General features: G+C 32.6%; 1 protein-coding gene across 1 annotated transcript; it reads left to right on the forward strand.

Annotated features, from left to right (window-relative positions):
• Window positions 1–99: 99 nt before the first annotated feature.
• Window positions 100–5,597, forward strand: LOC144858729 (ras suppressor protein 1-like). The gene is made up of 9 exons (XM_078714833.1): window positions 100–295; window positions 526–579; window positions 1,028–1,148; window positions 1,798–1,916; window positions 2,330–2,412; window positions 2,742–2,856; window positions 3,253–3,385; window positions 3,488–3,601; window positions 4,039–5,597. The coding sequence occupies exons 1-8, from the start codon at window positions 187–189 to the stop codon at window positions 3,585–3,587; spliced, it is 834 nt and encodes a 277-aa protein (XP_078570959.1). The 5' UTR covers window positions 100–186; the 3' UTR covers window positions 3,588–3,601; window positions 4,039–5,597.
• The last annotated feature ends 11,965 nt before the right edge of the window (window positions 5,598–17,562 follow it).

Raw genomic sequence — 17,562 nt, forward strand, 5'->3', positions numbered from 1 at the left:
GATTTATAATGAAATAAAAGATCTTTACTTAGAATAATGAATTCTATTTTATTTCGAATACACACAAACAAATCGTTGTGATGCGTACTTCCTATACACACTCCCAAAACATTGGTATTTTATTGGTTTACCGTCTGCTGTCAGTTTATTTTTCTTTAATTTTCTCTTTCTTTCAATTCTATAAATATGTCTAAATCTGTAAAGAAACAAGTTGATGAAGCACAGAATCATAAAAGCCCCGAGTTGGACCTGTCAGATAAAAGTATCAGCAAAATATTGGACATTCCATCTCTTTGTAAGTTACTATTTTTATTGCTAACTTGACTATCTGTTTGCTTGCCTGAAATGTGCCTGAAAATAAATAGGCCTAGAATACTGTTTAGGCCTAGATAAGACCTACATTGATAATGATATAGTTCCATCAGGGAGTAACTGGTTTTACAAATGAATGATATTCACTTGTCTATACTGTTATCAAACAAAGTAAAGTTAATTACATTATTTTTTTTTTTTTTCCTATTTTAGTTTCATTGGCAGACCATTTGACAAAACTAACTTTGAGTCACAACAAGATAGAAAGTAAGTTGGCAACACAACGGACAAACATCCATCAAGAAAGGTTTTACACACCTACTTAGGAATAAGGCTGATCTACCATTGACCAATGAATCAACAATCCAAAACCCAATAAGGTTATCGCAAATAGCGTGCGCACCGCTTGGTGGGAAGGATTTGGGAGCACATTGTTGTTTGTACGTCGTGGCGTTTGCTCCCAAACCAGTCCCAAACCCCTCTCATCATGCATTGTGCAATGATGTTCCTCGTAAAATAAAGCTCTTTGTGATAAACCTTATTGTACAACGAAATTTCCACACACGAAAATCATGGTCATGACAAAAAAAAGTTTACAGTGTGAATTTCAGTTATAGCCAATGAGAATGACTTTAAATTATGAAAACATTCTTTAATTGTATTTTGGATTCAATAAATTTGTCATTCATCATTTTTCAACTTCTTTTTCAACAAGGTGTTCCTGCAGCAATCGTAGAACTTCACAAATTGGAAGTCTTAAACTTATTCAACAATCACATCGAAGAGTTACCAAGCAACTTCAGCTCGATGCAAAACTTGAAAAGACTCAATCTAGGGTAAAGTTAACACCCTACAAAATAATTCTTCAAATTGACCTACATCCTTCCATGGCCGTAGCCAGCGTTTCGTCTGAATTTCGATTTCCACTACCCACCCCAATTCCCCCAGCAGAGATCGTCATATTTTATATTGATAATTATATTTAGCATCTTGCCTCGTCTGTTTTTAACCTCTCGCTATGGCCTTGCCTTCCATTGACTAATTTCAATGCACATTTAATGTACATTTAAAGATGTATTGTCCCCCAAAATCATGAAAAATAAAGATTTTTAAAATCGGACTTTGAATAGGCCATTTTGCAGTTTTAATGAAGTTGTTCACTTCCATAAGAAAAAAAACGGGGAAAAAAATTATTTCACCTATAAAAAGACAAAATAAACAGTTAAATTACCCAAAAACTCATTGTCTTCCAGACAATTTGACCATTTTTTGCTTTAAATTACATTTTTCTCAGGTAAATAAATTTTTTTCAGACCCAATTTTTTGTGAGAGTGAATCTATTATGTGACATTAAAATAACATATTCAACAAAAAAATTTAAAAAAATATTTTTTTAGGGGGACAATATATCTTTAACATAAAGATATTCCCTTACATAATGGACTACTACATTATTAATTTTGTTATTTTCAATGTTTTTTTTAGGATGAATCGATTGTATCAGCTCCCTCGTGGGTTTGGTGCTTTTCCGAAGCTTGAAGTTCTTGATTTAACGTACAATAACCTGAGTGAAAACAGTTTGAGTAAAAACTTTTTTCTTTTAGGTGGGTGACTCAAATTCATTCTCTAAAACATTGCATTTTTTGTTTTGAATAAGTATATTCGACTGGTGGCTGAAACACGAATCAAATAAGCCATATCTAATACAGTTAACTCTGCCAATACCGGACACTTTTGGGCTGGCCTAATATGTCTGGTTTTATTTGGAATGTGTTTTAATGGTAAAAATGAATTTGGAACCTTTTGAACCTCGAGAAAGTCTGGTTTTAGGAGAGTTTCTGGAGAGTTCGGTATTGGGAGAGTTGACTACCAGAGAAGAGCTCTTTCCTGGTATTACTATGTTAGGTTTCATTGTAATTTGGGATTCTAGGTGTCAGAATTGCTTGATTATGAGTGCTTTATAAACTTGATAAAATGGGATGTGTTATTCACAAATGTGGTTGCCTTCTTTTTACAGGTACGTTACGCTCTTTATACATCAGTGATAATGATTTTGAGGTTATTCCAGAAGGGATTGGCAAGCTGACAAATTTAAAGCAGGTAAAAATTTATAGTTTATTGATAGTAATGTAATTATTTTAAAAAATTAGTTTCATATGCATCCAATAGCGAGTAACTCGCCAATTACAGGATGGGTAAACTATTTAATAATTTATCGTGCTTATAAACTAAGTCTCATTTGAGGCTTAGGGAGTGAAGTTGAAAAAGTAGTGAGTTACAACTCTGGTACTAGGTCAGGATTGAACCCCAGACCTTGGGATTGGAAGGCAAGCATGCTAACCACCAAGCTACAGCTCCACTACTATTTTCATCAATCTGTAATTTGAGATTAAGATACTAATATATATACTTATTATTGTATTAAATAGTTTGCAATCAGAGACAATGATCTTATATCCCTCCCGGAAGAAATTGGTGAACTATCATATTTACGAGAACTTCATATTCAAGGAAATCGACTAACAGTTTTACCGCCAGAGCTTGGTAAGAAAGTTATTGGTTTATTTGAGAATTTATTTTTATTAATGTGAATATTTCTTCATTGAATACACACAAGAAATAAAGTCACCAGAAATAAAGTGACTATGCCTCATTCACATAATGCTTTCCCTCTTATACAGTACAACGATATTAAACATCCTAAATGCTCTGTCTACACTATCAAACTTTATGTGACAAAAAAAATGTGATGTGCCCATATATGGACATGATGATGTCACTACCATATTTAAGCATATCACTACCATTATTTGGGCACATCACACTTTTCGATAGATTAGACAAAGCTTTACAAAGTGTTCCTTTACTATTGTTCTCTGGTTTTACCTATTTCTTTTTATTATTTTATATTATTTATATATATTTTTATTTATCCTACAGGTAAACTTGACCTGTACACTGGTCAGACTGTATTCAGGGCAGACAACAACCCCTGGGTGCCTCCAATTAACGATCAATTTCAAGTTGGCATTTCACATGTTTTTGAATACATCAGATCAGACACCTACAAATAGTAAGTTAAAAAAAGTTATTTTGTACTACAATATGAAACAAATAGATAGCCAAAATTGAAACCTACTTTGGACCATGACAATTAAATTGTTGTATTTCACAGTTTATATGGCAGGCACATGCAGGCAGGTGCCGCTCCACCGCCAAAGAAGGCAAACAAAAGTAAAAAGATCTGCAAAAGAGAAATTTGGGCCAAGAAGTGAGAACACCATCTAAGGTAAGTGTTATTATTCTTGTTTCAATAACACTAACCCTTTTTCAAATTGTTTCTGTTAATAGTTTATTAACATGCACCTTTTTAAAGTTTATACTAACTCCAGCTGGAAAAAGTAGTTTTCTGAGATAATTTTCTTGTGGAGTATAAGACAAACCATACATTTAGAAAAATAAACTATATATAGTTACAATACAACAACTTCACAAATGCAATAATACAACAAATTCTACAGAAACAATAAACAAATAATAAAAAAAATAGACAATAAGTAAAGTAAAGAATGTCAGGCATAATAATGGGTGGATATGTTTTTCTGTGTTTCTGGTGCATGTGTTTCCCTGTACATCAGCTGCGGGTTTACTTTAAATAATTAACTATTACATTTCTAGTTTTAAATATTGGTTAATATCTCGGTTTTTATTCACTTTTTCTGACAGACATTGTGTTTGTATAAGACTGTGTGAGTCGGTATTGTGGAATAGCATCATTCTGTTTCTGCTATTCAAGGTTGTAGACTGATTTGGGGATGTGGAACTAGTAAAGTTATTCAGAAAATCTAAACAAATAACACATCGTAAGCACGTTTTTACTGGATGATAGAGGGCAGAACGCTACTGTTTACGGGATGTTCGTATGCTTTCCAGATCTTGTGGTCACTTGTTTTGGAAACTGTTTTGTTTGCTTGCCAGATGCAGAACTCTTCTGTACCCCTTGCACCCCCTTCCCAGAAAAGTCTTTGATTTTTTATACTGTACATTGTCACACTGGTACTCTAGTACTGTGTTAAGTCACATCTAACTGCCATCTATAGCCTACAATACAAACAGTTGTTACGTTTCACAATGAAATACAGAATATTTCATTGAGTTTTAGTATTGTGCAAATAGATAATAAATTATTTATAATGTTTCATAAGATACTGTGCTGTGCGGAGGTTGACTGGGTCATTTGTTGAACTCTGCCTTGATTCCTCCCATCTAAATTTCAGTAAAGTAAAGCTGGTTGATTCCTAGCATTATTGGATTGCATGTTGTCACCCATTCTTAGATCACTAAAGGTTTTACCTAAGTGATTTGCTTATTTTCTTACTGTATATCATAGTGTATGACAATCACTTAATTAGTTATTACTAGTTTTTAAAATTAACAATTAGGACAAATACTATATAGCGCCCTCTTGTGGTAATATTAGTCTTGCCAAAACATTCTATTTGATGCATTGTGTCATCATATTGCAATATTTGCATAGAGGCACGCCCCGAATGTTGTCTATTGAAAATACTTACATAGAGGCACGCCCTTAAAGGATTACTGCCATCAAATGCTCTAACCCTGTAAAAATGTCTATAGCAAGAAGTGTGTAGAAATCATGATGTCAATTCTAAAACATGTCCATTAAAGTACTCCAAATTCAAAATTATGTTGGACATAACATTTCTGTGTTCTTGCTCATTTAAGGCATTTTAAAATTTCTATAGAAAAAAATATAATAATATTAAACATAATAATAACATAATACTGTAGTATATGTTTAAAAAAATGTGTACCTTGCTGTGTAAAGTCCTAATTTATACTCTTTTGGTTTGTAATTTTTTAAAGGGTGTGTCGAGTGTATTCCCTGCTAATACACAAAAACAAGGCTGAAAATTATTCCGTATTAATGTTACCATAAAAACTTAGGCCTACTAAGTCTGCTTAGTTGAATTAATTTATTTACACAAATAATTAGAATGTATTTGATAAAGATTTTAAAACGACCTTCTGGTGCTAATCAAATATTTGTTCTTGTTTGTAAAAAAATAGCTTTGATACATTTATATATAATAACTTTTATAAGTAGATTCAATTAATGTGATTAGAATGTGCTTTTAATTTATCAATTAAACCAATATAAAATAATGTAGCATAATTATGTAAAAATAAATTAACTTTTTAATAGTAAAACATGATTTTAGAGATTATTATTTTTATTATATTTATTCTTATTCTTTATTGCCAAAAAACATTTAAAAAAACAACAAATAAACAACTACAATGTAAGTGGCATGAAACACAAAAGGGAACTAAATCCCTATGACAAGAGCCAGTGTACTGTAACCAAGTAGCAGATAGAAAATATAGCATTTTAATAAATATATGAAAAATATCACCCAAAAAATCACTCATAAATACACAAAAACTAGCAGCACTGTCAACAACACTTTATTTTCCATGACAAGTTATAAAAATGCATTTACATTTTCAAATTAATGTTTTACCCATCCACTAACTGTATATTGTGATTGACACAGAATACATCTAAAATATAACCCCTCATTTGGGAATCTCCTATTCAAGGGAGACCTCTTTTCGAAGTGCATTATAGAGTTCTCTGTAGTTTCCTTTTGGACTCTAAATAAAAACCGCCGAAGTTGTCTCTGAAACACCGGTAAATAACATCTTGCGTGAAAATGTTTTTTTAGTATATCATAATAATAGTACTACATTTATATAGCGCCCTTTTCATGAGTAATCATGCTCATTATTACTCCGGTCATTTTTTGGATCAAACATGTATGGAAACATACTCATAATCCTAGTAATAAGCGCAAAGTTGTGTCTTGATCTAACCGGTACCCATTTAATACACCTGGGTGTAAATGTAAGTAAAGTATTCTGCCTACAAGCAATGCGGCAAGAGTTAGATTCGAACCACGACCTCACGATCGGTAATCCAACGTCCAACACACTGCACCACACGCCCTTAATTTACAATAATATTTACACATTTTGCAGTAGTTTCAATAATCATATTCTATAACAGCAGTGTCAACATTCCCATCTGTTCCTTAGATAACCAATATGTTTGAAAATGTTTCAAATATGGGATTGCTGGTTTCGATAACTCGCCCCTGGCCATTCGTAGTTAAACACCTAAAGATAAAAGAACAAAGAATTTAAACAATAATACAATTGTTGAACTTTGTGCCTATGTATTTGTCTAAATATTCATGTATCTATATCAATAGGTAATATATCAGTATTTCCATTGGGTGTTTCTTCCAATAGTTAGTTTATGGGGCTTATGAATTTTTGTTCGTCTGAGAGATTTGAAAAGTTCAGTAGTACCAAACTTTGTTCGAGTCAGTTTGTCTGTCTGTCCCCGCTATCTGACGGCGGTATGTTTATTTGATGTGTATTATATACACCGGTTAGATCTACATCCTGTCCATTTTAATGTTGTTTATTTTTATTTATTTAAGACATATTTATACAGGATAAAAACATCAAGTATAGATGTAGCACCTGTTTTACATAATGGTTCCTGTTCATAGAAAATGAAAGGTTAAAAACATGCCTAAACATTCTTTAAAACTTGTTAGAACAGTAAAATAAAAATACAAAGTCAAAAATATATATAGGCCTACACTTACGATGAAAATACAAAAAGGAATAAAACAAATTTGTACTTGACCTAAGCACAAATTGTGACTTAAACAGAGGCAATAAAATAGTTTAAAAAGGCAATTTCTAAAATGAATCCCCAAATACAATCATTATCAATGTCAATATTAAACCATACCGTCGTATGGTAAGCCATGTCCATGATTCTAACATGGTTTAATGTATTCATACATACATGTATTTTTAAAAGCAGTGCGGACTGACGTTTACTGATGTTTATTCAGAATACAGTAGTAATGTTGCTATTATAAACGAATCTTGTGTCTGGACTGACAGGATAGTTGAGTTGTAATTGGTGCCAACTGCAAACTAATCATCCGTCTTTACGAGTGCGTAAAACCCTCAAGTGGAAAATAAACTTTTAAATTATTAGTAATTTAGTCATAAAAGAGTGTATAATTGGGGATTACATGCGGTAGATCAAAGCCACAGGTAAAACATGATTGCAATTTAACAGTAATTATGACACCTGTATTGTTACTTGTTATAAAGTGAAGTTGTCCCTCGACCCCACTTCAAACGTGTCAAGAATATAATGTAAATGTTGATGCACCTTATAGCCTGTTATACAGGAGACGGTAAAGTAATCGATAAACCGTTCTTTTCTACTTTGTTTAACGTAACCAGTACGCACTTTTTCAAGTTGTTTTCAAGTGCGTTTTCAAGTGCTCTTTTAATGGTGTAATTATGCTCTGACGATCGCTACTCGGCTCTAAGTCAATTGACTTTCAGATTAAGGGGTTACACCACCAATCTGTACTCATTCGTAATGTGTTTTTTCTTTAATAAAAGTAAACCTACGAAAGGAAAAACAACGCTGGCCTTCTACCAATATGCTTCAATGTTATAAAGTGTGAAGACAATTATATACAAAAGAAAAAATCACCCGAACATGGATTTTGTAAGAACATGGTTATCAAACATTATAAGTTAACTATTCCCTCTTTTGTGGCGTTAACTGCTACTTTTATTAATTTTATCTTCAAAAGATAAATACGATAATATGATATTTCGTTATTTTCTTTTAAAGTCACTTTTAAAATTTTACCCAGAATAATAATTACATAGATAGCGACAAAAAATGATAATTTACAAACATTCTTTATTCGTGTTAAGCTCTGTCTACACTATCAAACTAGTTGTTTGTGTGTGTGATGTGCCCAAATATGGTAGTGATATGCCCAAATATGGTAGTGATATATATACCTTTTGATAGTGTAGACAGGGCTTTATAAATATTAAACAAAATGAAGCGTCGAAGATTTCAATTATACTGTTCATCATGATGTCGGTTCATGTGCGCTGTGAAACCATTTTTTTTATTTAAGCGCTTTGGGACAATTTATTGTTAAAAGCGCTACATAAATTCGATAACATTACAATTTTACCTAAAATAGCCGATGCGGATAAATTTACATAAACTGATAAATATTTACCCTCATTTTTGTGGCCAGACTTTAGGCCTGTTATATAACAGCTCGTCAGTTATCGAATTATTACACATCATAAAGCCCACAGCATTAGAATATGGTTTTATGTGTATACAAGCTGAGAACCTTAGTAAATTTTATCCTAATAAATATTTGAATGGATTATCTTTAAAGTGTGTCCACAAACTAAGCTCTGGTAATTCATATTAGGTAAAGTAAAAGACGTCTTTTAAATAATTAAAACTCTTCCACCACCTGAACAAACCGTAAACCTTTCAACGATTACTTTTTATTTTAGTTAATTTTAAATGGTTATTTTTTTGTTTGAAAATATGATGTGCCCATAATGATGGACATGGTGATGTCATACCACTAACTTATTTGGGTATATCACTACCATTTGGGCACATCACACTTTTTTTGTCAAACTTGGTTGATAGTGTAGACAGAGCTTTAGATATGCTAGTGAAGAAAAAGATGATGAGAGCGAGGTTACGTCATGTCGATGCGTCCATCAACGTCACTTATTATATTGAAGTTGTGAACAACGCGAACGGATTAAATCGCTGTTATTCCTTAGTCCATCTCAGTGATTACATCTTTACAGAAACGAAGTGTAATTTAAAAACAAATTCTGATACTAATCCCGTAATCGAACTAATTACCTCACTCACGGGTATCAATTGTCGGGACGTCCCTCACCTGCCCCAACCCGTCCAGTCCAACCTGCACTAGCCCATTAACTTATCAGTAACTTATATTCGTTACATGTAACCGAAACTTTACCTCAGCTTATACAAATCTGCTGTCGTTTCAATTAATTCGTGAGTAAATGAAAAGAAATTGTCGAAAACAATACAGTTTTTCGTCGTCATATGCTGTGTTGTACGATCGGGGTTAAGGCTGCTCTTTTGTTCCCAACTATTGAATTACCTCCTTTTTTCTTTAGTTCGCAATCTGTCAATGCATGTAGGCCGTGTAGTAATTCATTGGGTAGATTTCATTTTGTTATCGACACCATTGCCCGATGGACGGAAACAATAACTAATTTCTTGAGAACGCTGGAATCAAATTTCGTTAACAAAACTCTTGCTGATAGTTTTAATGTGATTAGTTTAATGATGCGGGGTAATTGTTGCCGTATCACTTAGATCAATTTCACAAATATTTCAATAAAGAGAAATGCATTTTAGAAATTATTTCTGTAACATTTTCCCTAAAGAGTATTAATAATAGATCGTTTTTCTATGTTCATTTCGTCGTTTATTTGCCAAGTTGATTTAAATCGATTTTCTGTATCATAGCATGGTAGGAGAATGCTGTATCGATGTATACAATAATATCTGTACAGAAATAATAAATATGACAAATCACGCTTCATAACTAAAGCTCTGTCTACACTATAAAACTTTATATGACAACAAAATGTGATGTGCCCAAATATGGACATGATGATGTCATATCACTACCATAGGTGGGTATACCACTACCATATTTGGTCACCCTTTTTTTTTTGTCAACTTAGTTTGATAGTGTAGACAGAGCTTAAGATCACAGACGTTCATGGTTTGTTAATATTGAATTATGACAATGTTGTATACATTGCTATTATTATACAATATTATTATGATGATATTTTTGTTTGCTGATTCAAAATGTACTGGTATATATAGCGCGTTCACTTAAGCGTGGTTCCCACTGCACTAGAGACGCAACGCAAGCGAGTTGACCAATGACAAGCGACAGTTCGGATAATCCATTGCTTGTGATTGGTCAAATCACTTACGTTGCGTTTACGTCCTTGCGTTGCGTCGCTAGTGGGAACCAAGCATTAGCGAGTTGACCAATGACAAGCGATAGTTCGGATAATCTATCGCTTGTGATTAGTCAAATCACTTACGTTGCGCTTACGTCCTTGCGCTGCGTTCTAGTGGGAACCAAGCCTTATATCGGGAAATTATTGTCGTTAAACTTCGCTGCTATCTTCACTATCTGACTAGACAAGTCACACCCGTGTACACCACTGGGCCAAACAATACCCCGGTTCTTTCTCCACATCTTCGTTGTAAAAGTTCTCGGGGTCACAATCACTCATCATTGTTTTGTTTCACAATATTCTTCCATTATTGCGATTTGCTGCTAATAACATAAGTCAACACATCTAATAATTTCATATCTTATGTTTTTCAAAATACTCATCCGGCCAATTGCCTCATGACTGCAATTTATGTCCACGAAGGAGCGATTAACAAGAAATATATAAGATTTAAATTGAGGTTATTTCGACTTGATTAAAAAGTAAATACAAACACTTGAACGTGAACAACTGTGAAAGGAAACTCTACTTGTATTAATCGATTCCAAATAAACTCGAGTTTTCTTTCCACTCGTGTCGGGCTGTATAATGTAACGTTTGGCGCGCGCGTACAATAAAGTAAATCAAACGATATTCGTCTAAGAGCCACTTAGCTTATCAATTATTACCATTTACGGCCAATTTTTATATTGCGTGGACTGAAATAGAACAGATTTTGTTAGGGTCTTTAGTGACTACAAACCATTTGTTCTAATTGAGAATATGAGTAACGATTGAGAAGACACTTTACATTTTATTTATCAATATCTCCACTAATATACTTCTTATGAAAAATGAATTACTAATGCAAACAAAAGGCACTGGAAAAGACCGAGCAAAATACACTAGAATGTGTTTGTAATTAAGCGCAATTGAATTCTATATGAAGTAAAATCGTCATTAGCGTTTGACTCGAAATGTCGCAGTTAATTAGTTATTTCATTAATTGAATTTCGTATGGCAAGTGCACATTTGTTCATTTAGCGTTGATAATAAAACAATAACTTAGGGTACCGATATAATAGGCCTAAGTGTAATTGTTGTTTCTATTTGATATGGAAGATTCTTAAAGGTTGCAATCCTGTTCACAAAACAAAAGACTGGCAATATTACAATAATACAACTAATATTTTTATTTTTGGTTAAAAATCCCAATCTTTTTCAATTTGTTCTATTTTTTTCAAAATAAACATAGATAGGCCTAGAAATGTACGGTAGTAAATAAAACAAAAATAAAGGTTTTTTTTGTGGCAAATAATTGATTTTGTGTTGGTGTTTGTTGATGAATTAAATAGAAATTGTTGACGTAGGCCTATAGTAATCATATTAAAGATGTATTGTCCCCAAAAAATATGAAAAATGAAGATTATTTAAATCAGACTTTGAATAGGTTATTTTGTAGTTTTAATAAAGTTAATCACTACCGTAGAAAAAAACCAAACAAAAAATGTTCTCACTTATAAAATAAATGGTTGAATTCAACCAAAATCCATTGGCTGGCAGCCACTTTGGCTATTTTTTTAGCTTTAAATTACAGTTTTTTCACGGTAAATACATTTTTTCCGATCTAATTTTGGTCAAAGTGAATAACTATTATGTGACATTAAAATGGTATATTAAAAAAAAATTAATAATTATTTTTTCAGGAGGACAATACATCTTTAAGCCTATATTTCATTTGTTTTTGCATTTATACCGTTTTCTCTCGATCTTTCGGTTATAATTATTTAGTGCAGTATGTTTCATTGCATACATATTATTATGTAAAGGAATTAATCAGTTGAAACAATTACTTGTGAACTTGTTTTATTTATCCAAGTGTTTGAATTTATCGAGTAGTAATCATGTTTAATCACCAGATTTTGTTGGCACTATTATCTCGACTAGTTAATTTAAACCAATTTGTAGATAACAACATATAACATGCAGTTGATATGAAATGAAGATTGTTTAAACGAAACGCGGAAAAGCTTTGAGAATATTTTATTGTATCTCACCTGGTGGTTAATCTAATTGTTAAGCGACTTAATTAAAGTCGATAAGAATGGCTTAAACGTGACGAATTACTCATTCCTATCAGGTAAATCTACATCCACTATACACAGCTTTATCTATGTTATCTCATAGTGCACTGTTAGTACTAATTCACACACAAGATATTTCTTAATTTGAAATAATAACATATATATTATCACGTCCTAAATCGTGTTAATTGTTTAATGTCAAATTCTCTCAAATTAGTGTTTTGTTTTTCTTGTTATGTTGCGATACAGTGCGATATGTTGCGATATAGTGCGATATGTTGCGATATAGTGCGATATGTTGCGATATAGTGCGATATGTTGCGATATAGTGCGATATGTTGCGATATAGTGCGATATGTTGCGATATAGTGCGATATAGTGCGGCTCTCATCCAATGATACATTATGTGTTATATAATTCACCGGCAATCATTATTTTTAAAGCTCTGTCCACACTATCAGACAAAAAAGTGTGATGTGCCTAAATGGTAGTGATATTCCCAAATATGGTAGTGATATGACATCATGTCCATATATGGGCAAATCACATTTGTTGTCATACAAAACAAACATTGATTATCTTCTCCATAATTTTGATAATTAGATATAGGCTAAAATGACTACATAAGGATAACCGAAGTAACACCAGTAAATATTTTTAATTATTTTTAATCAAAGATAGGCTAAACAGCGCCACTACAGCCTCACCAGAAGATGACAATATCAGCAACTTAGTTGATTGCAATTAAACTTAAAGTTCATCGTCATTTACTTATAATCTTGAAAAGAGAACAGTTATCATCTAGGTTTCAAATGCTCACGTGATGATGAAACCAATTAACTGATAACAAGTCCAAGTGCGTTTTTTTTCTGATTGTAAATTGGTTAGAGATGTTTCATTTAATCAACAACGTCTAAATTAATTTCAAACGAGAGAAATTTGTAACAGAGAAAAATTGCTCTTTGTCAATTAATTTGAAATTCCATTGATGTTGGTATTTCGGCACTTAACGTTAAAAGGACAATGATGATTTCTTATTTCAACGTTTAGTAGGCAAACTTTCATGTTCATCCATTCATACCCGTACTGTATCTTGTCTAGCGATTATAAAGAAACATACTGTATCGTGTCTTAGACACCAAACCGTCCTCACATGGGATACTAATGGAGTTAACTTAACTCTCTTACTTATTTCTCCATGGGATACTGTATGGCGTCTGCTGACACATAACAGTACCCCTGTTTATTGTTGCAAGACATGATACTGTACACTGTCGGCTGTTATTAAATAACGGACCGAAATAAGTCAATTTAAGTCAGTAATATTTCTTAGTGACACAATGATGAGACAATTACATTTTTTTCTTACCCCCAGCACACGAATAAGAAAATCTTTATAACAAATATTATATTAGTTATTTTTTTAAATTTGTTGAATATGTAGGTTTGTTTCGGTTAAACTAAATTAGTTTGCAGTGTCCTAACTGGACGATACCATTAATGCGGGACGATACCATTAATGCGGGACGATACCATTAATGCGGGACGATACCATTAATGCGGGACGATACCATTAATGCGGCCATCACGCATAAAGAAACAAGAAAAACATATTGTTGATAGAATGAGTGAAATATCGTACGTGTCAAGTTCCTAACGAAATAATTTAAGGAAATAATTGTAACACATTTTATTAGACACTACCTTGGTAAGGCGATGGTATGGTGTGGGGATAGTATCCCTAGCCACGGCTAAGCCAGCTCGTTCCCTGTCAAACCTAACGCCATATGTGTTATGTAAACCAATAGAAATAGGTTGATTGGGCGTGTATTGGGTTGAAAGCGCGAACGACGCGCTATTGAATGGGGTTAGAGACCCGGCTAAATTCACTCGGTAGAGGCAGACGACATATAATTTGATTCAGATAATTCATTATAACCACTTATCGAAATGTACGTTGTCACCAGCCGGACTCTTTGAAGTTAATACCACTAATCAAATAAGACTTAGTCGTCTCGTCACTCTGCGTATCAACTGTCAATTTACATGGCATTATTATGGGACTAGAGATGGATAGAACGTTTAAAACTGTAAATGATACATTAAATAGATGATACGAATATTAACCAAGTTAATAATATTATCTTAAATTATATAATTATTATTATATATTATTATTATCTAAACATTTTTTACCGAATTTTTTGTTAAATATTTCATTTTAGGCCTAATGTCACCAAATATAGTATTCACTTTGACCAAAAACTGGATCGAAAAAAAAAATATTTACCTGAAAAAAATGTAATATTAATACGATAATGTTAATATAATACGGCTGCCGTTTAAACGTTAAAATTAATATAATACGGCTGCCGTTTAAACGTCAGTATAATACGGCGGCCGTTTAAACGTTAATATAATACGGCGGCCGTTTAAACGTTAATATAATACGGCGGCCGTTTAAACGTTCACCGTTAGTATAATACGGCGGCCGTTTAAACGTTAATATAATACGGCGGCCGTTTAGAGGCTAATGTAATACGACGGCCGTTTAAACGTTAATAATATACGGCGGCCGTTTAAACATTAATATACTGTAATACGGCGGCCGTTTAAACGTTAATATAATACGGCGGCCGTTTAAACGTTAGTATAATACGGCGGCCGTTTAAACGTTAATATAATACGGCGGAAAACACAATATCCGATACTCAGAGAATTTAGATCATTTACAAATAAAAAAATCAGCTCTCCGCATTCGTTGTCATAATTGAATATTTAAAGCAATAACTTAGTGGTTATTGACGGTTAATTACAGTGTATCTGAACGCATACATTATCTGTAAACTTAATTTCGACCAATGTTTGCTGAAACTGTAGCGTGTTTGCAAACTATTTAACTCTTTCAACTTATAATAACCAATCGTGCTTATTTATATAGAACGTGGTAGCGTTAAGAATCCGCTTACTGCTTAATCAATTGTCAATAATAGAAGAATCGACCGTATTCATAATACTCGCTCATTTCATAAGACCGTCTGATAAACGCGTTTAGGATATTGTCAACGCGTTTAGGATATTGTCAACGCCCCTTGTTTAATTTTGTTGTACATGTATTGTTCAATTCAGAAATAAAGTGTCAACCCGTTTTTCTTTCAATTTCTATTCCTTTTTTCCTTCTTTAATCCTTTTTTTAAAATTCTTCAATCCTTTTTTTTTAATTCTTTCAATTCTTAATTCAATCAATTGTCAATAAGAACCGTATTCATAAGTACAAGTCTCGCATTTAATAAACGTTTGATAAACGCGTTTTTGGATATTGTCAACGCGTTTTTGATATTCTCAACGTGTTGTGTTTAATGTAAATTTAAATTAGACCACACCATCTTCGTTGTTCCCTCTCTTCTCTTCGGGTTTTCGTTTTCTCCGATTGTTGTCCCCTCCTTATCAGGTTCGTCATAATGCTTGCGCATTTTAACATTTAAACACCTCTCTAAACTATTTACCTACATTATAGGTTAAAACAACATTTAAGTGGAATGTGTATGCTTTCATTAACTGTAATTAATAAGATGGACGTGCTCACAAAATTGTATCAATTAGATCGACGACAAGTATGAAACGCCGATAGCGACCCTATGTCTCCCTTTACGACGAATTAAATCTCATCTCATTTCCAATTTACATGGTATAGTCTTACAAACTTTAATTTGATTTAGCTTGTTATCAAGACAAGTCTCTTATGCTATTACACCGAGTATCTACTCTCTTTTCACAAGCAATTACAGAAAATAGCTTTTTACATTTTTATCAAATTAATTGAGTTATTAGGCTTTGGAAATAGGCCGTGATTCGCATCAATACGGTGTTGATATCAGACTAACACGTTTTGTTTAATTTAATCAATCTTAGAGGTAATTGACTATGTTCTACCATTCATTATTGTTTTCTGCCATATCTTTAATAATACACAATAGTGCCTCGAAGACAAACTAGAGATTTTCTAATAGCAGTCTTTCCATGTTCATTTCTTACATTTTCTGCAGATGTTATTGATTACTGTCAACACACCCCCCCCCCCCTCTCACACACACCCCTCGCACACAATTTCATTGAATGCCTGTCAGTATACCATACGAGAGTGATGTGACACTTTGTAATTGTTTTTGTTAGTTTTTTATTTATCTGTTTTTGTATATCTCATAGCAAACATAATTTCTATGTATATTTTATATGCAAATGACAATAAATGGAAGTAATTTTCCACTGATAAATGAAAGAATTGTAGTTAAATAAGTGGTTATTTTGACCCAATTAAACCCTTTAAATGTAAATGTTAAATAAATGTTATACAGCATAACATTCAAGATCTGTCTACACACTATCAAACTAGTTTGACTAAAAAGGGTGTTTGTGCCCAAATATGGTAGTGATATGCTCAAATATGGTAGTGATATGACATCCTCATGTCCATATTTGGGCACATCACATTTTTTGTCACATGAAGTTTGATAGTGTAGACAGAGCTTTAGACCATTATCGTTTGATTGGATTTGTTTTGTTTTTCGTTAACATAATAAAACACGACGTAATAACCAATTCAGTTTAATAATGGTTTATTTAATAGAAAACAATTAACGACAATCATAATATATTACAGCAACAATACTTTGGCACCATTCACAATTTATATCTGTATCATTATATACACAATATTTACATTTTTGGCAAGCACAACAATGATTACATAATAATCACTGTATTTTAAACGTAAAGTGTGGAATTTATACGTATGTATTTGTAATAACAAAAATAATTACTGTTTTAGGCTGTATACATTGGTATTATATTCATAAGTTATAAGTCAATTTAGAAGATAATATATAAAGCGTGGTTTCCAATAGAGACGCAACGCAAAGACGTACGCGCAACGCAAGCGAGTTCACCAATGACAAGCGACTTTTCGAATAATCCATCGCTTGTGATTGGTCAAATCACTTACGTTGCGTTACGTCCTTGTGTTGCGTCGCTAGTGGGAAGCAAGCTTAAGAGATTGTGAAAGCCTTTATGATAAACAACTCAATATAACGATTTAACAACCAATAACACTAAACTTAAACACCATAAATCAGTTATTTTAATATCTTATATTAATTATTATATTTATTAAATACAATTAATTAAATTTCCTATAAAGCTTAATATCTTT

The sequence above is a fragment of the Antedon bifida genome, chromosome 1, assembly GCF_963402885.1.
Source record: "Antedon bifida chromosome 1, ecAntBifi1.1, whole genome shotgun sequence".
Lineage (NCBI taxonomy): Eukaryota > Metazoa > Echinodermata > Crinoidea > Comatulida > Antedonidae > Antedon > Antedon bifida.